This window comes from Arvicanthis niloticus, chromosome 2 (genome assembly GCF_011762505.2).
Source record: "Arvicanthis niloticus isolate mArvNil1 chromosome 2, mArvNil1.pat.X, whole genome shotgun sequence".
NCBI lineage: Eukaryota > Metazoa > Chordata > Mammalia > Rodentia > Muridae > Arvicanthis > Arvicanthis niloticus.
In genome coordinates, this window is record NC_047659.1 from 46,526,177 (window position 1) to 46,549,756 (window position 23,580).

General features: G+C 40.6%; 1 protein-coding gene and 1 long non-coding RNA gene across 2 annotated transcripts in view; one reads left to right on the forward strand and one right to left on the reverse strand.

Moving 5' to 3' along the window:
* The window catches only part of Mettl8 (methyltransferase 8, tRNA N3-cytidine), a 91,617-nt gene that overhangs the window by 34,560 nt on the left and 33,477 nt on the right, over positions 1 to 23,580 (reverse strand). The window contains 1 exon segment of the mRNA XM_034493637.2: positions 17,635 to 17,789. Coding sequence (XP_034349528.2) covers positions 17,635 to 17,777 — 143 coding nt within the window. The 5' untranslated portion in view covers positions 17,778 to 17,789.
* Positions 457 to 17,109, forward strand: LOC143441332 (uncharacterized). The gene is made up of 3 exons (XR_013108635.1): positions 457 to 904; positions 14,255 to 14,433; positions 15,912 to 17,109. It is a non-coding gene; the product is annotated as an uncharacterized LOC143441332 (long non-coding RNA).

The following is a 23,580-nucleotide window of genomic DNA, read 5'->3' on the forward strand; positions in this document are numbered from 1 at the left end:
AAAGATTTGATGTGACAATCATAACACTGAAATCAACAAGTCAGTCATTTAAAAACTATTGCTAAGGCTGGGAATGAGTTAATTATCTGTAACTTCCACAATATATACAGAAGAAAACAGAACACTTGTGGCAGGGTGCACATGCCAGTTGCCCAGAATACTCACGAGGACTGAAGCAGGAGCCGGTCTGCACAGCATGGTGAGACCCATTTCTTAAAGTGCAACATCAATAATAAAAAGACAGGAGAGTCAGTGCTTCAGGGCCAGCCTCAGCTACATAGAAGTCTGAGGCTGAATCAAGAGAGACTGTTTACAAAAACAAACCTAACTGAGCATGCCCAATCAAGTCCTACATCAACGAGAGTGTGTGTGGTCATCTTTAAGACACTTGTGTTAGACTGTGAGTTTAACTTCCTGTTCCTCAAGCGTTTAACAGACTCAGTTATTTAACGTCCTCATACTGTTCTTTAGGTTGTTTCATTTTCTTAACTGCAAAGTGAAGACAGTATGACACACTTTGCTTTGTGGAACAGAGTTCCCCACTGGACAGTTGCCCTCAGTAGCTACACACGACTCTGCTATCCTTACGGGGACTCCCCAGACTCACTGCTTCAGAGCAGCTCTTGCCAGCAGAAGTTGGTTTTCTACAGGAAAACCCAACAGTAGCAGTAAGGATATTCAAGCTTCTATAAGTGGCAGATACAACCAGAGAATTCAGGAAAGAGACCAGTCAGCAAAACAAAGGGCCAGGTGCTTAACAACCAACGGAAATGTAGTTTCTACTGTTTGGTTCATAAATTGCATCCTTGGAATTTATTCCCCCCAAAAGGAAGTTCTGTGCAGGAAAGTACAGGAACACTAACTATAATTCCAACTACCTGGAGAGAACCTCAGCGTGTTACAGGTAAGTTCAAGGTCTCAGGCATTCCAGTCAACGAATCTCTGGAAACTTTGTCAGATCAGAGGGTATGTTGCTTGTAGAAGGAGCTAGGACATGGAGGTGGGGCAGTGGGGCAGTGTGTGGGTGGGGTGTGGGAGTTTGCTTGGTTTTCATTCTAAGACAGTAGTGACTGAGTCTTCTCCCACTGGCTGGGATCCAACCTTACAGCCTTTCTCTAAGGGCTACTGTGAGAATGAAGCAGGACTAAACTAAAATGAAGTTATTAACTAAACTTTGTCCTGGTGGGAGACATTAAACTCTGGATAAAACTTTTGCAAGGTGAGGGCTATAAAAATTTGCATACAAAGTTTTAGGAGTTTAAGTTAACAAAAAACACTATTTTTAGTGATAGTGATAGGAGAATCAACATTTATGGTGGCTCAAAGGGATCGTATGCAGACACTTAAAATATTTAACAAGTAGGAATTTATTTATTTATTTATTTATTTATTTATTTAGCTAGGCAAGTTCTTACTATGTAGCCCTGGCTGGCCTCAGACTCACAGAGTTCTACCTTTCACATGCTGACATTGCAGGGCCACGATGCCTGGTCAAGCATAAACATGCTCAAAGAATGCTTAATAATGCTTTAAAATTTTTATCTCAAGTTAAGGAGCTTTAAAACATTAAAGACAATTTAAAAGTTTCCTAATCCTGTGTTTTAACATAATTATTATTTCACAATTCAGAATATTTATTCAATGTGTATAATAATTTGCACTAACATAATTATTCTATAATTTAGAATTTTTATTTAATATGTATAATAACTTTAAACAGACATAATTATATATCCATACTTTTAGAATCTGCCTTTTTGCCAGGTGTGGTAGCATACATATTTAATCAGAGCATTAGGAAGGCAGAGGCAGGCAGATCTCTGGGAGTTCAATGCCAGCCTGGTCTACATAGTAAGTTTCAGACCAGCCAGGACTGAATAGTGAGACCATGTCTAAAAGTAAATAAATAAATAATTTAAACCTCATGTTATTTAGTAAACTCATTTGTTGTAATTTATTACTTCAAAGACTTTCAATACATTGCCTTAGCCTCTTGAGTACTGGGTGTGTGCCACCCTGTCCACATATAACTTAATGACAAATCTGACAAATGTATAAGGTGATTAGAAATTTTTTTTTAAAACTTATGGTTAAAGAAAAGAAATAGTTGGGCTAGAGAGATGGCTCAGTGGTTAAGAGCACTGACTGCTCTTCCAGAGGTCCTGAGTTCAATTCCCAGCAACCACACGGTGGCTCACAACCATCTGCAATGGGGCCTGACGCTCTCTTCTTGTGTGTCTGAAGATGGCAACAGTGCACTCATATAAATAAAATAAATAAATCTTAAAAAAGAAAGTGCTTAGCAGTTTCAGTCTAAACCTTTTAAAATAATTCTTAATTCCATAACGAAGTTGTTTTTTCTATATGTCTATAAGACCTTCATTATATGTATAAATTAAATTAGCTGTTCAGGACTTGATTCTATCTACAACAGTACACCTGGTAGTGGGCTCAATCTCCTGCTATAAAAAATTATAAAGCTGAGCAAAATATATGAAGTAAATGCTTTGGGTACTGGACTAGACAGTGTAAGACTATGACCCCTAAGGGAAGAGAAATACAAAGGGTAAGTCAGCACAGTCACCAGGAATCCCATCTAAGAAATAATCATCTGTGGTGGAGCAGAGTGGAGCCCACGCATTAGCCAGCTGTCTTCCTGAGCAGCAAGACCAGAGCTGCTCTGTGCAGCAGAACGCTCAAGACGCTGCTGGGCAGAGGCCAGGCACCGGCAGCCTGCACAGGGCTTTTCTAGGTTGTTGGGCTGTTATTGTCTGTTTGGCCACAGGGAGTGTGACTCCAGGAAAGTTGGCAGAAAGACAGGACTCTGGGGATAAGGGCGGAGAAAAGAGAACTGAGCAGAGAAACACAGCAATGTTCATGTGTAGGGGCACTAGAGTTGCAGAGTGGAGCAGTCTTGGCACCTCAGGCAGCTGGTTAAGGACGTGTGCTAAAGTATTAAGAATTGCACTAGACACCGGAGAGTCTTGAGAAAGACTCACTCTAACAACACTTAAAAGAAAGCCTTAGTGCAGGGGTTCTCAACCTGAGGGCCTCAATATCAGATATTTGCATATCTGCATATTTGGTGTATCAGACATTTTATGTTCTGATTCATAACAGTAGCCAAGTTACAGTTATAAAGTAGCAACAAAATAATTTTATAGTGGGGGTCACCACAACATGAGGGATTGACTGTATTAAAGGGTGGCAGCATTGTGGAGAACCACTGTCTTAGGGCATGTGATTTTAGCACTTCAAATGCTAAGGCAGGAGAATCCCACGTTTGAGGCCACCTGGGCTACTCAGCAAGAAAACAAAGCAAATAAAACAAATCAACTTGAATCTGACCCAAGTAGCATTTGGTGGGAACCTAGCTGACAAGAATTCATCTTTGAAGGAGATAACACAACCAGACTCCATGCAAGTTATCACTCAGGATAGCCATCACACAGTAACACGTGATTTTAAACATGTCAATAAAGTAACAAAGCAGACGATAAACAGAGACTTAAGGAACATCATTATCAGAATAGGAATCAGTATCCAATAACTTTTAAATAGCTTTAAAATGTAAAGATTCAAAGAATCTTCTAACACTGTCTCTCGAGAGGCTTTGACCCACTCCACATGGACCTCTCTTTACCTCTCTTAGTGCCTGTGCTTAATTCTAATTAAAGCCTTTTTTTAAAATGCAACTTTGCTACACTGAAAAAACAAAACAAAAACCAAGCAAAGAGCTGGGGATGTAGCTTAACTTGTAAACTGTGTACCTACTGTGCAGGAAACTCTGGGTTTGACCCCAGACTGCAAAAATCAGGCATGGCAGGTGTGCACACCTGAGACCTCAGCACTTCGGAGGTGGATTCAGGAGGACTGGAAGCCCGAGGGAATCCGTGGCTGCACAGGGCGTGCTCACCTAGTACAGCAAGTGAGTGCTAGACCTACCTGGGTTTCTGAGGCCCAATTACAAAGAAACAGCTCTAAAGGAAAAGACTGTCAGAATGAATGGGTGGGGAAATCTCCACAAAGAAATGGAAGCAATTCTTTGTAAAGAGTCTACAATGAGCCGCTGACAGTGAATTCACTGGAGGATGCCTCAGAGGAGTGCAGATACCATTCAAACTGAGGGACATGAAAGGACTGAAACAGGGATGTTAGGATATACTGCTATGGTATGAGTATAGTTTGTTTCCCGAGGGTTCATGTGTGGTGGCTTGCTCTCCATTTGGAGATGATGGGAGTGGTGAACTTTTAAAAGCTGAGATCCGTAGGCCCTCAGGAGGGAATATGAAAGTACCTACAGGACCAAGGAGGTCAGTGCTACAACACAAAGCCTTGGTTTGACCCCCAGCAACCAAAATGTAAATTTTATGTTACTTTATTTATTTATCTGTTTATTTATTTAAATTGAGACAAGGTCTCTCTGTATATTCCTGGTTAGCCTGGAACTCACTATGTAGATCAGGCTGCCTTGAACTCACAGAGATCCACCTACTTCTGTCTCCTGAGTCTTGGGATTTAAGATGTATATCACCATGTCTGACCCAAAAAATAAATTTTAAAATAAAAATGATGCTTGGAAACACTCTTTTTAATATTCAGTATAACAAAGCAGGTCTCATATACATATCAATTTCAGCACACTGTGCTGTGATGACCTGAGGGGAAGCACTGGTGTGCTGTGCTCTGTATAGACACAGCTGCTTTCTTGTGTGTCTGGTGCTGAGGCAAACTTAATTTTTTTATACAAGGCTATTTTTACTTAAAAGAACAATCACAGATAAAACTACAATTGGGTATTTGGCACATGTTTTCACAAGGAAAACAAATGGCAGTATCTGTTGCCTATGGTAAATCTGAAAATTTGAGTAAAAATTAGAATCTTAAAAAATTTGTGTCTACTACCATGAGTCTGATAGCTAATACTTAGAGTTTTCTGATGAGACTGGTGGTGATATTAATGAATATGATTTCAAATATTGTATAATGAAGTGTGTCAACTTTTGGTAGTTTTACATAAAGCAGAAAACCAATCTCTTTCAGTTCATCCACACTAATGTTATGAAATGAGGAACAGTAAAGACTCCATCCAAAGTCCGAAGTGAACCAACAGATTCTCACACTGCGGAATATGAGAGGTTACTCACAGGGCTTACAATCCACACTGGAGCTAAGAAACTATCACCACGGATACTTGTTAGAGTACCCAGAAGAGCTTTGAGCTGGACCTGGTGGTACAGACCTGCAATCCTAGGTAGTTGGGTATCTGAGGAGGGCAAGTTTAAGGCCTCCTTTAGCTACAGACCAAATTTGAGGCCAGCCTGTGCATCTTAGCAAAAGCCAGTTTCAAAATACAGAGTATAAAATGGGATAAGGGAGTAGCTCTCAATGGCAGAGTACTGCCTGGCATGGCAAGGCCCTACCCCCATTACCAAAGTAAGTTAAATTGCTCTAGAATATCCTACTTTATAACTACATATCTGTGTGAAGACAAATTTCTTCATACAAGTCAACCGAGACAACATGTTATAAAATTTGAATGCAGAAGCAGATGTGAGACTCCAGCTTCTTCAGCTAAACCAGATGTTAAGAGACATGCAAACACTTAGAACAGCAACAATCTCTGCACTATATTTCTGAGAATTTATAGATATTTTCTTCAACATATGTAATTTGAATTAGTAAGTACATTTCAGTATTGTTTTGAAATAAATATATATAAATATATACACAAATTATATATATATATTGTGGTGATTATTTCTTGAGACAGAGTCTCCTTGTAGCCCTGGCTACCCTGGAACTCACTATGTAGATCAGGATACCTTGAACTCATAGAGATCCACCTGCCTCTGCCTCTTAAGTTCAAGGTATACATCCCTGGTATGAACAAATACTTTTAGTGTCCATTTTAATTTCTGCTATGAAAAATATCAACAAATATAATTCACATAAAAAATAGATCTTTATGATCCTTGTGACTTAAGAACATAAAGAGATCCTATGATGAACGTGTTTGAAACTATTGGTCTAGAATAACTCCTGAAGTTATGCAAAAAAATGTATAGCTAAAGAGCCAATAGAGAGAAGAGAATACAAAGTATTAAATTTATTCAGAGTAAGGCAGGAAAAAGGGAGCAGAGAGAGTAAAGAAGATATCTAAACAATATTATAATTTATAAAACCTGGGATGTACAAATAAGTCACATGGAGCCTAGTACTCTATAAGCAAACTCATATAAGCATATGCACATATATGTTCCATGTATGTGTGTATGTGTTTATGGAGAGAGAGAGAGAGAGAGAGAGAGAGAGAGAGAGAGAGAGATTGTATGGAGGTGTCCTGCATAGCTGAATAATGCCAATCCCAGAAGCCATGGGTGATCAAGTAAAAATCCCAGTGCCAGGATGTTCTCTATGAGTTGGATAGGAAAGCCTCAAGGACTCCAAAACAATACAGGCTATCACTAGTGGTCGACTTTTCATTAGACCTAGATATTAAATCTATGGCTGAAGTCACCACACGACTTTGTAGCTGGACAAAGAGAAATCAAGCTGAGACTGAACTGGAAGTTTCCTCCTTGCCTAGTAGCTTGCATAGAACCAACAGAGGCTGTTATGTAGGCAGCTGAGGGAGAAAAGATATTAATGGCCTAGTGGTATGAGTATTATGAGAATACCAAATGCTTTCTCTCTTTTTTTCATTAGATTTGAGGCTCCTTCATAGGAGGGAATTCATGCCTGGTACTGTGCAAACCTGGTCAAAAGCACATGTCTGGGAAGGTCATGGGGGCCTTCCTATCTCCTGTGAACTACTAGCTACTGGGTAATAAGAAGTCATTGTCTTCAGCTCCATACCTGCACTCAGGAGGAAGGCCCTGCTGTAACTCAGTGTGTCACAAAACAACAACAGAAAGACTTGAGAGTAGGATGGGGGGACCCAGAAGAAGGAAAGGGGTCAGTGAGGGTGGGCATGGGATTAAGAGAGGATGAGGGTTAGTATGATCAGTGTACTACATGTATGTGTGAAACTGACAAAGAATTCAGTAATAAGGAAGTATTATTCACAACATTACCAGGTCTGCTATCTTAGGTTTCATTTCATTTTATTTTTCCTTCCCCTTCTTTTATGTACAAATTAAGTATATTTTAGAAGGTATCTTATTGTTTCTGGTTTAATTGTTTGATTTTTGAGACAAGGTCTCAGTATGTAACCTGGAATTTACTAGCAGACCAAGTTGTCTTCAAAGTCATCAAGAGTGTTGCCTTTGGAAGGGATACTGTGTATCTACAAAGTGTTTTACTGTTTCAACTGATATTTCTTTTACTATTGGGCATTTCTCCCAGAGCTCACAGGTATTTCCTCCTGATTCAGATTCAGTTTTCTTTTTCTTTTCTTTCTTTCTTTTTTTTTTTTTTTTTTTTTTGTTGTTTTGTTTTGTTTTGTTTTGTTTTTTTCGAGACAGGGTTTCTCTGTGTAGCCCTGGCTGTCCTGGAACTCACTCTGTAGACCAGGCTGGCCTCGAACTCAGAAATCCGCCTGCCTCTGCCTCCCAAGTGCTGGGATTAAAGGCGTGTGCCACCACCGCCCAGCTGATTCAGTTTTCTTTATCCACTGCCCATTTATCCATGTAGCAAAATGTTTTCTTGCTTTTCTAACAATGTAACAAACATTCTGTATATAAATCTTAATGTATGTGTCTCTCTGCTTTATATTAATCAAATAAGACTAATACTTCTCAAAACAGTATTCCAATTAAGTGATTGAAATTATAATTATTCTGTTTCCTCAAACTATGATGCTATTATTCTCTGTACCTGTAAGAGGAAAAAAAAACTCCTCCAATTACAACTGTAATATACCATCAACTGTAAGAAGTGTCATGATTTCAAAGACATTAATTAGTGCAAGAGTGTGATTCCCCGAACGGATGAGCTGTGACAGTTACAGGTGTATCAGCTAATCAGTGAACTGCTTTCAATTAAACCTTCCTTTCCACTATTTATGCTAACTTACTGACTCCGGATGCCCACTTCTCTTTTTAGCCATATTAAATATCTCAGTTGATTACTGTTATTAGTAAGTCAGCTTCTTACTTAGGACTAAGTGACTAACAGATATAACATAAAAAATACTGAAGCCATCACTTCTAAATACAATGGGATGAGGCTAGCTTAAGGAGCCCAAAGTCTTGATCTCTCTCATTAAATATTTATTGCAAAAAATATTATGCATTAGGTGCTGAGCTGTCAATCATTGATGAAGATGATGGGGTAAACCCCAAAATTGTTGAGGGGTTCTAATCTGTACTAAAAAATGTATAATGGACTACCAGGCAGAAAAAGGTAGCAATAGGCAAGGGGCATTCTTTCCTTAAAATTAAAGTGCATATAAAATGCCATGCATATAAAATGTAGCTTGTGCCTGCTACTAGCTCCAGAACTGGAGGGAATGAGGAAGGAGAAGTGAGAGTTTGAGGCCAGCATGGCTATATAATGATATCATCATGGCTCAAATACAGACAAGAAAACCTGAAAAACAAAACTCCATCCCACTCCCTTCGCTTCTTACCACCCTCGACAGCACTCACTGATCTGCTGTCTGCCTATGTCTAAAAGTTAATGTGGGTTTTCTACAATAGTACAGAAGGCACCATGCACTGAAGGAACAAATACAAATACATAGGTGTGGATTGCAACCAACCACGCATAACTGAAAGTGGAAGAGGAGACGACTACTGTGTTCTCCATCCACAGAGCCTTTTACTCATTACAGCAAGTTAAAGTCCATCTGTGTTGCACATATCTTTTCATTTTTTTTTAATTTTAAAAAAGATTTGTTTATTTATTTTATGTGTATGAGTAGATGGTTGTGAGCCACCATGTGGTTGTTGGTAATTGAACTCAGGACCTCTAGAAGAGCAGCCAGTACTCTTAATCACTAAGCCATCTCTCCAGCCCCTGGATTCTTTAACATTTATATTCATGTGTATGTGTTTGCCACATGTGTAAGCACCAATGGAGGTCAGAAGAAGGTGTTATACCTTCTGCGGCTGGAGTTACAGACGGTTGTGAGCTGAACAGCATGGGTGCTGGGAACTGAACTTAGGTCCTCTAGAAGATTCTCAAATGCTCTTAATTGCTGAACCACTTCTCCAGCCCCATGTTGTGTGTATCAATAGTAGGTACACATGTAACTTTTCAAGAAACTGCCACACTATATTCCAGTGGCTGTGTCACTTTAAGTCACCACCAGTAGTGTAGAAAGTTCTAGTCCCTCCACATTCTCAGAAACACTGGTACGGCTGGCATTTTGAATTTGGGTATTCTAATGAGTATGAGGTGGTGTTTCCACCTCACTAACTTACATTTCTCTGAGGACTAGTCACACTGAGCATCTTTCTACACGCTTATTTCCTGTCTGTGTATCTTCTTTGGCAAAACGATAAAATTTTTGTTCATTTTTATTGCTTTGATTATTATTGAACTTTGGGAACTATAAAAAATATTCTGATCACAAATCTATGACCATCAATAAAAAGGAACAAACTATTGATACATTCGGCAGCATGGGTAAATTTGAGACTAGTTATGCTGAGAAGCAGGCATGTATGACTCCTTCAGGAAAATGTAGAAGGTATAAATTAACTCACAAGACATTCTGCATTCCTCTCTCTCTTCTCTTTTCCTTGTTTCGTAGGTAAACTTACCTATATTTCAAAGACCTTTTTGTCTCTCCGTGTGATTTCATTTTAGAGTCTGGCACTGTGGCTCTTCTCCATTTCTCTGTGGCATGAGGAGTGAGGAGGAATGGGGGAGGGGAGGTAGAGCTCATTGAGTACCCAGTCTTTATGAGGGCCTCGGCCTGCTTTTTTCCTTGGTGTGTCGAGTGATCTTTTATTGACGCGTTTTCCTCCATAGTTCTTAAGCCGATGAGCACAGACTGCACCACTCCTGGTGTGGTCCATGAAGTCGAAGGCAGCAACCCACAACACTGCAGCCCCGAGTACTGGTAATCCCTATCTTTAATAGTTCCAGGGAGTCTTTAGATAAAACCGGGTGGCATGTCTGTCAGGCAAGGCTGATAATCTCATTGGGAGAATCTTTCCCACTCTAACATTGTTCTGTCTTCACTGCCTCTGAGTAGGTTTTTGAGGGCTTTGGTGGCCAGGGCAGAAGTAGAAGGTGCCACCTCAACACAGGACTGCCTGTCCCAAATGCAAACTCTACTCTAAAGCTTACATTTTTCCGATTGCTAGCTGTCCTGGTGAAGCGGTCATCAACTTTCTGGGGGGACTGGAGGTGGTAGTAACACCAGGAACCGAGAAGAGGAGGAGCTGCCTTCTGCTGGTGTACTCCTCCCACCGGCTTCGACCTCTTTAGGGTTGACTTGGATGATTCAGCAGAGGCAGCTGGTTCCCATCTCTGTAAGTGCAGCATAGGAAAAAAGCTGCACTTTGGCCTTCTCCAGGCCAAAGTCTGAATGGCCATGCTGCTGTTCATTTTTAAAGGTTCATGTGGGTCCTATGCTGTACCTCCTTGCCTAGTTAGCCTAGGCTAGGCTCCATCTCTAAAAGAGTGTCTTCTGAGCTTTGCATTGCTCAGTTGGGCTCAGAGCCCTGAAAATGATGGGCTCTGGGGAGGTCAAAAATACTCCTGCAATGAGTTAAGTTTCTTTTCAAGGATTCAGGCAACCTCTGCCAATGCCTGCTGAGTACCAGGAAGAAGTCCTGTAGTCTGCCAATTAACTGTCCTACCCCGGATGGCTTCTCAGGGATATAGGTGGCTCAAATACCACTGAGTCATGTAAGAGCTGATAATTTATAATTTCCTCAGTCACTAGTTTTCTGTCTGTATGGTCTTTTGGGGATTGCTGCTGGTACAGTTCTGCTTAGTTTTTACTAATTTTCCACCCACTGAAGAAATGTGTTGAAGAAGGAATACTTTATTTTTCAGTTTCACTTCATCTTCTTTACCTGAAAGGCCCTTGCGTATCTATGAAATAGATTATGTCGTCTTGGCTGCTCCACAGATCCTAGTCTAGTATGGAGCATGGACCTGTACACAAACTATAGTGAGGATAATGGATGTCCCATGTACCGTAATGGTTAAATTTTGTATACCGGAAAAAGAGCCAAATTGATTGTCCTAAGTATTTCCTCCCTGCGGTAGTTTGGGTCCCATAGACTCATGTGTTTGGATGCTTGGCCCACAGGGAGTGGCACTATTAGGAGGTGTGGCCTTATTGGAGGAAGCATGCCATTGTGGGGATGGGTTTTGAGATCTATGCTCAAGCTACACCCAGTGTGGCACACAGTCCCCCTTCTGTTGCCTGTGGATCAAGATGTAGAACTCTTAGCCCCTTGTCCAGTACCATGCCTGCCTGGATGCTACCAACCTTCCCACCATGATGATAATGGACTAAATCTCTGAAACTGTAAGCCAGCCCCAATTGAATGTTTTTCCTTAAGGGAGTTGCCTTGACCATGATGCTGATTCACAGCAATAAAAGCCTAAGACATTCTCTCTGATCTTTCTTATGGTACTGGGAATTGAACCCAGACCTCATGTGTACTAGGCAGGCATTTAACCAAGTCCCTCAATATTCCTTTTATTACAACATTCTGTTTAAGATATGAAACATGTCGTGTGACTAAGCAGGTCTATCTGAGTGCTTCAAATAGACTAGAGGCTAGAGATATGTCTCAGGGGTTAAAAACACTGGTTACTCTTCCTGAGGACTTGAGTTTGGTTCCCAGCACCCGTGTCGGGGCTCACAAATGTCTGTAACTCCAGTTCTTAGAGATCCAACATTCTCTTCTAGCCTTCATGGACATCAGGCATATGGTATAGAGATATACACGGAGGCAAACACTCATACACATAAAATAAAACTAAACCAGAAAGAAAGAAAGGAAGGAAGGGAGGGAGGGAGGGAGGGAGGGAGGGAGGGAGGGAGGGAGGGAGGGAGGGAGGGAGAGAGAAAGGAAGAAAGAAAGGAAGGAAGGAAGAAGAGAAAGAAAGAAAGAAAGAAAGAAAGAAAGAAAGGGTAGAGGAATAAAGGGAGGGGAAGGAAAAGGAAAGAAAAGAAGAGAAAGGAATGGAAAAGAAAAGACAAGAAAAGACAAGAAAAGAAAAGAAAAGAAAACTCTACTCAGCATGTCTCATCGTTCAAAACTCAGGTCAAAGTCTGCCTGCACACAAAGTGGGCTCAGCACTGGGTCAATCACCAGATAGTGACATTTCTTTTGTCTTGTTTCCTCATAATTATGCATCTCAATTCTCCACCTGATGGTGGCGATATGGATGCCTTTAGTGAGTTCTAGTCAGAGTTGCTAAGAGCTGTACTTGAATTTTTCTTTAAACAAAGGCATTCCATGAGTGAACCTGCTCACATAGCTGAACAGGGATAGACACCAGGTTTGAATCCAGATTTCTTGGACTCTGAAGTTCACTTGACAGTGAGAGACACTGGGTATGAATCCAGATCTCCTAGACTCTGAAACCTACTGGACAGGGATGGACTGGTGATGGGAATTTAGACCTTTTGGCCTCTGAAGCCTGCCTTTAGGCACTGCATTAATTTTCAGTCTAGTAAACTTCAGGTAGTCAGGAACTGGATCTTCCTATTTCTACATGCATTTATTACTAGGTTATGGTTATTGGGTACCCATTGTACAGAGATTACTGCTATGAAACAGATCTAAGTTCTCTGCAAAATCATAGTCTAATAATGACCATAAAAACAGCTGTATAAATAAAGTCTACATAAATCATAATACTAATAAGACTTTAGTCTTATTAATCCTTAGGTGGCATGTTTCTTATTTACTGTGCATGCAGTAATATTTTACATTATATATAAAGTCATTTAATCCTTACAATACCTGATAGGTAATTATTACATTATTATCCTATCTCAGATTTAAAAACTGAGCAAGGGATGGATTAAATGGCTTCTCAAAGTTAGGGAACCATTGAGTCTGTGTTCTCCATGCCTAGACAGTGTCTCTTGTGGTAAATCATGCTAGAGGAAATATTTATTATTAACTGTACTAAAGATCTAAGGATAGAACATGGTATGGACTCAGATAGTAAATATAATAATTACATAAGGAAGATTACATAATGAAGAAAAACTCATGCCATCCACAGATCCTGGAAATGGTCCATTTTCCCATGATTTATGTAACAAGTCATGTTGCAACATCCAGGTCTTACCTTGAATCTCCAGAGAATGACTTAGCTCTGTGTTTTCTTAACTAAAGGTCATAACCGTTTGGAGAGTCATAAAGTCAATTTTGCTAGTCTGAATAATATTTAGAAATAGAAACAGAAAGAAACACACACAAATAAACCAGAAAACATGGGTGCACACACAGCTTACATGGTAAAAACTAACTATTCCACCCTCAGTCTTATTTTATATGTGCATGTACTATCTACATATGCTGATCCATGTAATAAACTGTATTTTTCTAGAGACGTCATTTTAAAAAGTCAAATGTGTCAAAACAAGAAACACATTCTGAAAGAAGGAGGAAAATGAGTGATTTTAGATAGAACTGTGGACTTGCAGGAAAAAAGAGAATAAACTTATAAATCTTCTGAAAATCAAAACCCAAGTTGGGTGTAGCGGTGCTAATCAGCCTGTACTGCAGCACTCAGGACGCTGAAACAGAGATGGCATGTGAGGCCCATCTGGGCTCCAAATGAGACCTGTCTCCAAAAGGCCAAAATGACAGTAGCAATAATAAATGCTGAAAGTCACACTTATTGACTGGTTGCATGTGGTGTGTGTGTTATGTATGTGGTGTGTGTATGAAGTATGTGTATCAAGTGTATGTGTGTGAGTATTTGTGGGTGTCAGTGTATGTGTGTATGCATGTGTGCTTATGAGAGTGTGTGTGTCGTATGTGAATGTATGTGTGTGTGATGTGTATATGTGGTGTGTGTATGAAGTGTATGTGTGTATATGTGTGTTTGTGGGTGTGAATGTGTGAGAAAAGTGGTGTAAAGCAGTCAAAGCACAGCCTGCAGAAGTGGATTCTCTCCTTCTACCATGTGGTGCCAGCACTTGGATTCAGGCTTGGTGGGAAGTGTCTTAACCACTGAGCCATCTCACCAGCCCACTAATACACTTTAAAAATAAAAAGGAAAGGAAGGGAGAAAGCAGATGGCAGAGGCTATGCAGAGGGATGAGGACAACAGTGGCCTTCATTGCTCCTTAGGGCTACTCTTACTGTTGTCACAGGTACCCGAGTGCAGCCTGGACCCCCATGGAAGCACACTATGGAAAAAGAAAGCCATCCAGACATGAGCCCCAAGAAGCTTCTTGACTCCCAGAGCGTGTGAGAAGTAGAGGAGAAAAGGAGGGGAAGACACGGATGTCCTAGGTCTTGTCCACTTCGTCCAACCATCCATCCACCTTGGGTTTGTTTGGTTTTTGTTTTTGTTTTTGGTTGTTTTGTTTTGTTTTGTTTTGTTTAGATAAGGTAGCCCAGGCTGGCCTTTAATTCCCAGCAAGCCACATGTCTTAACCTCTACTGTGCTAGGATTATGCAAGTGTATCACCATGCCTGTGTTTTCACCTTTTAAATATTGAGGTGTCATGTTAAAATGCCACTTGAATAAGGTTCTCTTGCAGAGGGCAAGTCATCCAGGCACTGGACTAGATTTAGAGCTGCTACCCCAGGATGCTGATAGCAGTTCCTAGATGCTTTTCATATGGAAAACTCTGGACCACCTCTGTAGCTGAGAGAAACAGAACTCTCCAGTCCTTCAAAGCCCAAGCCCTCTGGGACCAAATGATGATAGATTTCCAAGAGTCCTTGATGAGGCAGAATATAAAGGGCAGGGAGCAGGAATCCTGTGCAGCAGATGCAAGGAGAACGGATGGTTTATCTAGTGGTTGGGGATGTAGGAAATACCATGCACTTGACAGCCAGGAATTTCTCTGGAGCTGTCACGGTCTAGCAAAGCATCGAGTTCTCCAAGTCTACAGTACCAGACATCGAAAATGACAGTCAAGGCAGTTTAATTTGTATTTTGTAAATTGTAAAGAAATATAATATGAATTTCAGGTTTTCTACTTAATGTATTTTTTTAAGTGAGAAAAGTTACTGTGTATGGCTCACACTATAACCTTGTTACTCAAAAGGCTGAGGCAGGAAGATTGCTCATGAGTTTGAGGCCAGCAAAGGCTACACAGGCAGTTCTAGGACAGTTGGGGTTATAATGTGAAAACCTATCTCACCCTCCTCAATAAAATTAAATGAAAAAACCCAAAACCAAAATCAAAACAAACAAAAAAAAAAAACAAAAAAAACAAAAAAACAAACAAACAAACAAACAAAAAAAAACCCTGTAAGTAAAAAGAAACTTGTAATTCCAGCACCAGGGAGGCTGAGGCAGGAGGATTTGGAGTTTGTGACCAACTAGCTCTACATAAGGAGACCTGGTCTCAGAAAAACAGAACAAAATAAACAAAACAGGTTAAAAATTTTTTAAAATAAGTTTTTCCATTTAACTCAAAATATCCAACATGTTAATCAGTTTAAAACAAAATTCAATATAAAACTTGAGATAATTTATCTTTTATTTTATGCTAACTTTTCAAACTCTTATAGCACATCTGTGTGTGTGTATGTGTGTGTGTATTTGAGAGAGAGAGAGAGAGAGAGAGAGAGAGAGAGAGAGAGAGAGAGAGAGAGAGAGAAAATGAACATGCACTCGTAGAGCCCAAAGGACAAACTCAGCTGTCATTACTAAGGGTCATTTGTCTTGCTTTTTGAGATAGTCTCTCTCAGTGGCCAGTGAGCCCTGGGGTTTATCGACCTAAGTTCAAAACTTCAAAACCAAATTCTCCATGTCCTTTATTCTGCCAATTTCTCTTTATTCTTCCTTCATAGTGTTTCTCACTGGCCCTTTGCTGCTGCTAATCTATCCTGGGTACTGTCATCAAATCCAGTCTCTACAATGTCGCTGCGGCTCCGGCACCACAAGAAAACTTGTTCTCACCCCACCTCTGTCCTCTACCATTCCAACCTTATCTTTCACAGATCTCCTGAAGATCCAAAGAATACCCCCAAACAAAGACAAACAAAAATATTATTGGCCATTTCCGGAAAATGCCTTCGATACCCTCATCTGTGCTGTTTTACATTTGTGCCCAGCAAGGATGCTCTTACTCCAGCTATGCTAATAAGTCTCAACAAAACCTTCTGGTGGGCTGGGTGGGAGTTTGGGGGTAGAGATGGCCTCATTCTAGCTCTAGCCAGCCTAGTACTTGCTATGCAGAGCAGGCTTGCCTCGGAGATCCATTTGCCTCTACCTCCCAAGTGCTAGGATTAAAGACTTGTACCACCACACTTGGCTCTCAACAAATACTTTTGTGTTAGGCACTGTCCCAAGTACAGATGGCAAAATAAAAACCCCTAATTTTAGATGTTCCCAATTTACAAAATCTTCCTAGCTGGGCTGTACAGGTGGTTCGCCCTGTAGTCCCAGTTCTCGGGAGGAGGAAACAAGAAGGTCAATGGGTCAAGGTCACATCCTCCTCTGCTACAGAGTGAGCCTAAGGCCTGCTGGAGACACGGGAAACTGTCTTGAAACAACAATGTCCCTTTCCGTTATCCACACTGGAAGCAGTTTCTCATGACTGACTTGGTTTTTTTTATATGGCAAACAGTCTATAACACTCTGCCCTTTGAACTTGAGGCTTCATGTTGAAAATTTTTGCCTTTAATAAACATCTACCTTCCCAAATAACAGGGATTTCTTCAAAGCATGAGATAAGGTCCCACTGAAAAGCAAAGGGTCCAGAATGTGCACATGACACACAGCTGTGGGGCAGGAGGAGGTCTAGCCCACTGGAGAAAGCCTGTAACACAAGCTACTAAAGAGGCTGAGGCTGGAGATGACAAGTTCAATCAACAGGGCCCCACAAAGTTCAATCCACAAAGAGGGGGGCCCCATTTAGAGAAGAGACTGTTCTCCCTCACCCTATCACCTGATGGGAGCCTGGCCAGTCAGGGTCAGGACCTTGGCATCAAGGACACCAAGGCTGCTGGATGTACTAGGGAACTTCCACTTTTCAATTCCATTTTCAAGAAAGTTCAGAACATATAAGTCAGTGTTGGTTATACAGGCTTTTGGACTTCTACAACCTAACTTTACATCATCAACTTTAAAAAAAAAAATCCTTTCTCACAGTGTGTGGTGGTACAAGCCTTTAATCCCAACACTCAGGAGTCAGAGGCCAGCCTGGTGTCTATAGTGAGTTCTAGGACAGCCAGGGCTACAAAGAAGAGTCTGTCTTAAAAACAAACAAACAAAACAAAACAAAACAAAACAAAACAAAAAACCATTCTTCCTCGGTCATAATGGGAAAAGATGCCTTATGAGTACATATAATATCAAATTTAAAGGTAAGATGTGGGAGTAGGATGGTCCAAGGGTAAGTCCAGTGGACTGCCACGCCCCGCTGCTCAGCTGCTGATGTGATTTGGGTCTTTAGAACCCACATGGTAGAATGAAGAGAAAAGATTCCCAAAATTTGTTCTCTGGCCTCCATATGTGCTCTGTAGCATGTGCTTCACAAATACATCAATGAATATTAGGGGGGAAACTCACCACATGTTGTGTTCATAAACTTTGGTGGGGTCAGTTAAGATCCTTGACCCCAGAGGGGCCACAGGGTGGATGCTACTCTGGCATCTGTGTGGCGCCTTCCCTTGCCTCAGATGGCAAATGCAATTTCTCCAAATCACATTCATCCTAAACAGGACCTGCAAATATCACAAACAGTTAATTAACTACTTGACAAGTACTAAAATAGTTTGCCAAAACCAGGCAAAGACACAACAGAAAAAGAAAGGTACAGATGAATTTCTTTGATGAATATATATGTAAAAATTCTCCATAGAATAGCTGCAAACCAAATTTAGGGACATAAGATTATACATTATGAACAAGTAAGCTTCATCCCAGGAAGGGAAAGGTTGGGTCAACATATGTAAATATATAAATGTAACACAGCATATAAATATATTTATATATTCCACATAATTCTTTCAGTTAATGCATTTGACAATTCAAAAGGCATTTGACAATTTCCAATACGTGTTTATGAGAAAAGTTCTGGAGACTTTAGGGATAGAAGCAACAATAAAGCCACACACAACAAACCTAGAGCCAATATTACAGTAAACAGGGACAAGTGGAAACCACTTCCACTAAAATCAGGAATGGGACAATTTGATAGAATGTTCAAAGTTTGAGCTGTGGCAATTAGACAAGACAAAGACATAAAGCAGATAGGTAACAACAGGAAAGGAAGAAGTCAAACTATCATGCTAGCAGACACCATGGTTCTTTACTTAAAAGGCACTATTGGGTTCTCAGGAAAACTCCAGACCCAATAAATACCTACATAAAGTGCAGGATAGATTCCATGTATAACAAAAATGTACTGTCAGAGAAAGAAGTTAGGAAAAAGATTCAAAATGCATCTCCACCCCCAGATTAAGTATTTGTCTAAGTATTTGTCTAATCAAATAAGAAAAAGTTCTCTACGGACTACTTCTAAAAAAAGAAATCACAGAGATACTATGGAATGGGAAACCTTCTGTGCTCCTGGATCGGTAGTAGGTACATGGAGACTTTGAATAGTCAGTGTACTATTACAAATGTATTTCCCCATACAGCACATGTGTTTCAATTGTAGCTCAAGAGAAGAATCCTTAGTTGAAGCTGATGTTGGTAATGTAAAATTTAAAGGTTATTGCATTGTAAATATGTTCTGGTAAACATGTCACTCTCAAGTCTTTAAGGAAAAGTGTTCAAAAGTAGCTCTCAGTGTCAATGGTTCTGCTGTTCCTCATGGCACTCAGCCTACTGCTGTAACCAGTGGGGAGAAACTGGCTCTAGGTGACATGGATGGAACAGGCATCAAGGGCTATCAGAGGTGCTGTTGGACATAGAAACACAATGTAGTGAACACCCTTTACTCCCTGCTCAAAACGAACTTCAGAATGTCTCAAAAACATCTCACTACCATTTCACAAAGAAAAAAAAATTCAAGGTTATTCCTGTTGGGGCTTTAATAAAAGACGAGCTTACTCAGGCATAAAAAAGCTCCACCACTGCCTGCCCCAGCTCCTGGTTAGTCCCTTCTGGATGCAGCTATGCCTGCCTTTATCCTGATGTGTCTTTGTTCTTTCTACAGTCAGTACCCAACACAACACCAACAGAACTCTACCTACAAAACTATCTTTAGCCCTCTCCACATTAAATGTGCCCACAAAGTGTTCTGCATGCTGAAGAGCAGAACTGATTACACTCACACAGACAGGCAACTCATGCTCCAAAATGTAAAGGGATACAAACAACGGCCCAACCCTTCAAATGATCATGTAATACTAATCACTGTTCAAAAAAGGAAAGGAAGGCAAAGTTTCTCTCACTGTAAATGACCACAGTCAAAAAGTCACAACCAGACTGGCTATGAACAAAATGCCAGGACTGCACTTTGAAGGCTGCTGGACGGTGGACACAGCTTAGTATGGCCAGGGCCTAAGCAAGCTACTTCTTTAATTAACCACACAGACATCTATTTCGTTTGTTTCTTCATCATATTTAATAGCTACATCTGGTGTTACATTACTGTTTAATCCCCTTAATTAGATAAATATCTAATAAATCTAGTAGAAATACAGAAAATCTTTTAAATACATAATTTTAATATATTCAAATGAAACTGCAAGCTTCCAGAAGCAGGACTGCTATTTGTGAATTGTTTGATTGACTGCATAAAATGGTGCTTCTCTGACATAAAGGAATGAAAGTTGAAATGCTACCACAGACCTCATAAATACTGGAAAACTAAAGTATATTACAGACAATTCCTTATTCATTTATTTATGGGATACATAACTTTGAAAAACAATTTACCTATAATAACTTTCTAAAACTTCACAAGAAAAAAATCCTAAGCAGGCTGGAACTTAATAATGAGCCTATAATTTAAATAAAAAATCATGATGACTAAAAAAAAAAAAAAAAAAAAAAAAAACCACACACACACATACACATACATGCACATATATGTAAAGATATGTAAAGAATAGATCAGAAAATGCAACTGTTGGCAAGGATATGAGGAAATGGAAAACTCACACACTGCTGAGAGGATGTAAAATGATGCAGCTGCTATGGAAACAGTACAGTGAACTTCCCAAAAACTAGACCCAGAGCCAGCAATTCCATTTTGGGGTATATATTCAGAAGGAATGAGAGCAGGGAGAGACCTGAAAAGATGTCTGTATGCTCGGATTCCCAGGGGCACAGTAGACAAACAGTGACGTGTTCTCTGAAGGGGGAATAAAGGGGAATAAGCACAGTAGTTGGACACAGGCTACAATATGGATGCACCTTAAAGACATTTAAGCAAAGTGAAACAGGACAGCCACAGAAGCACACACACTGTGCTCTCTCTCTCTCTCTCTCTCTCTCTCTCTCTCTCTCTCTCTCTCCCCACTGTTTCTTTTAGAGAAGGTTCCTATAGTAGTGAAATCCATAGTGACGGAATGGAAAGCAGAGCAGTGCTTGCCAGAGGGAGACTAGGGAGTTAGAACATCTCATGGGCACAGGTCAGAACATAGACAATGAAGTGATATCAGACCACATCAAGCTATATGTAGGATGAGCAAATCGACAGAGCTAATATTCAACGCACATTCTCAAAGTTTGTGCTCTTCATGTGTATGAAAATGACATGATGAGATTCGATACTTTATATGCTAACCTAAACTTTAATGTAAAAAAGCACATGTTCACACACACACACACACACACACTCACACAAAGGGTAGCTAAGTAAGATTTCACTACATAGATGAAATGATATAAAAACATCTTGCAGCACATCTTACAGATACAATTTTAAAAGGAATCTAGCCAGATATGGTGGCCTATATGCCTATAATTCTAGCATTTGGGGGCCTGATGGAAGAGTACCAAAGGCTCAGGACAGCCTGGACTACAGAGGGAGACTATATCTCAAAATCCAAAGAAAACTCACTCCCATCACAGACAAATACAACAAATGAAACACAAAACAAATACAAACAATACAGCCAATACAAAACAAACAAATAAAAAAAAGTCAAGATAAACTAAATTAGGCCAAGGAACAAGGTGCAGTTTCCCTTGGGGAAGATGAAAAGCCCCAGAGATGGGTGCTGGTAATTCTTCTACAACATGAATGCTTAATGCCAGGAAACCACACACTTAGAAAGGACTAAAAGATTAATTTTCTAGTAGGTACATTTTCCCACATTAAAAAACAAAGAGCTTTCCTACAAAGAGGGTGCAGGCCCACACGTCCTCACCAGCGGAACACCCAACCCAACCCAACAGTGGCAGCCCTGCAGCAGATGAGGACGCCTCTCAGCTCTTTAGTGGCTTCGCTGGGAGAATTAAAATGAGTTTGTATGAAAGAAGGACTGAATGTGGCCACATCATTACAGCGCAATTTTACCTCTGATGGTGCCTCCCATTAGGTTCTCAGGTTATAAAGAATTTGCTAGGAATAAATTTTGAGGATATCTAAGAGGGAAAAGCCTAGGCAAGAGTTTTCTCAGAATTTCTTATTATACTTTAATTGCTGAGGCTGATACAGTCATGAGCTGCATAGCAATATGCTGGTTAGAGACAAATTGCATATAGTCGTTTCCCTAAGATTACAGTGGGGGAAAAAAGATAATAATGTGAAAAAGAAAATTCCTATCACCTAGGTTTTGTTTTGTTTTTTTTTTTTTTTTTTTTTTTTTTTTTTTTTTTTTTTTTTTTACCACACCTTTCCTACAGGCACATAGACAAAGACTGCCGTATTAATGGAGCCTGTGGTAGCAGTGCAGGAACGTTGTTCATAGGGATATTATTATCAAGGTGTACAGGCTATGACATATGGCTTAAGTGTAAAGAGAGGCTATACCATCCACCTTGGTGTACAGCACTCTATCATGTGCACATAATAACAAGTCATTTATTGACATGTTTCTCAGAACGTGTATCCCCATTAGTAAATAACTGTATTTAGTTTGTGGTACTCCATGCACTTCAGAACAGAGAAATATAGCAACAAAAATCTCCAAATTAGTTTGAGCTTTGTTTAATTTTGCAACTGGAAATGTGGTTGCATCCCCTCACTTAGCTCAAACAGTGTGCCATTCCAAGCCTATGTTACCACATGGCTTTCCTTTTCCTCCCTCCCCGCCCCCCACCTTGCCACCCACCCGTCTCATTTCCAACTCAGCACCTTGCCATGATCCTTCCTTGTGAATCCTGTAAGGGGGCAAGGCGAACTGACTGTGACCAAGAGAAAGGCTCTTTTGAGCTCAGAGCCAAGACTTCCATGGCCAACAGGCTGAAGGAGTCATTAAGGAACAGACACCCAGGAGGGAAAGCATGTTCACACAAGCATTGGATTGACAGTGTTGTCACCAATAGCAGTGGCTATGCTACCAAGGTCACAGAGGCTGTGACTAGCCCCAGCTTCCTGAAAGCTCCAGGTGTAGGAAGGTGTGGTGGTTTGAATGAGAATGGCCCCCATAGGTATATTTGAATGTGTGAGTTTGGTAGCCACAGAGTGGCGCTATTTGAAAGGATTAGGAGGTGTGACTTTGCCACTGGGGGTGGGCTTTGAGGGTTCAAAACCCCATGCCAAGCTGACAGCTTCTCTTCCTGCTGCCTGCAGATCCAGATTGGAACTCTCAGCTACTTCTCCAGCTCTATGTCTACCTGCCTGCCTCATGCTCCCTGCCATAATGGACTAACTCTCTGAAGCTGTGGGCCACCCCCAATTAAATGTTTTCCTTTATAAGAGTTGCCATAGTCATGGTGTCTCTTCACAGCAACAGAACATTGACTGAGTTAGTGTCTGTCTACCCTAGAATTTGAGGGAAAAAAAAAAACAATGTAGAAAATGGTTTGGGTCAGGCACAGACTATGACAAGTGGAAGACAAGATGGTTTTGATACCCACTGACCAGTGGCCAACCACTGGGCCAACCACTACCACAACTACCACATTAAACTTAGTTACAGAACCAGCAGCCCTGATCAGAAGGAGAGCTTGTGAGAAACAGCTTGCTCTGACTTATGACAGCTTGCTCTTGCCAAATGCCAAGCTCCCTAGTAAAACGTATCCCCCTTCTCAGTGATTCATACAACGGCCGACCCATACCATACCAGCTACAACATAGTCTCCCGGGATAGGTAAAATGTACGTAATACACACAAAAATGATTCTCATGCCTGCCATGTGTGTGTGTGTGCATATATGTGTGTGCCTGTGGGGTACCTAAGTCCATGCACACTCATACAAGGGATAGAGCAGAGCACTGTGCGTCTTCTATCATTCTCTTGAGGCAGGGCCTCTTATTGGACTGGAAGCTTACTTGTTTGGGTTGCCTGGCTGGCCAGTGGATTTCTAAGAACCCCTCTCTCTACCTCTCAATACTGGGGCTACAAGCACTCATTAAGCTTGCACTGCAAGTGCTCTTAGCCACTTGGCCAT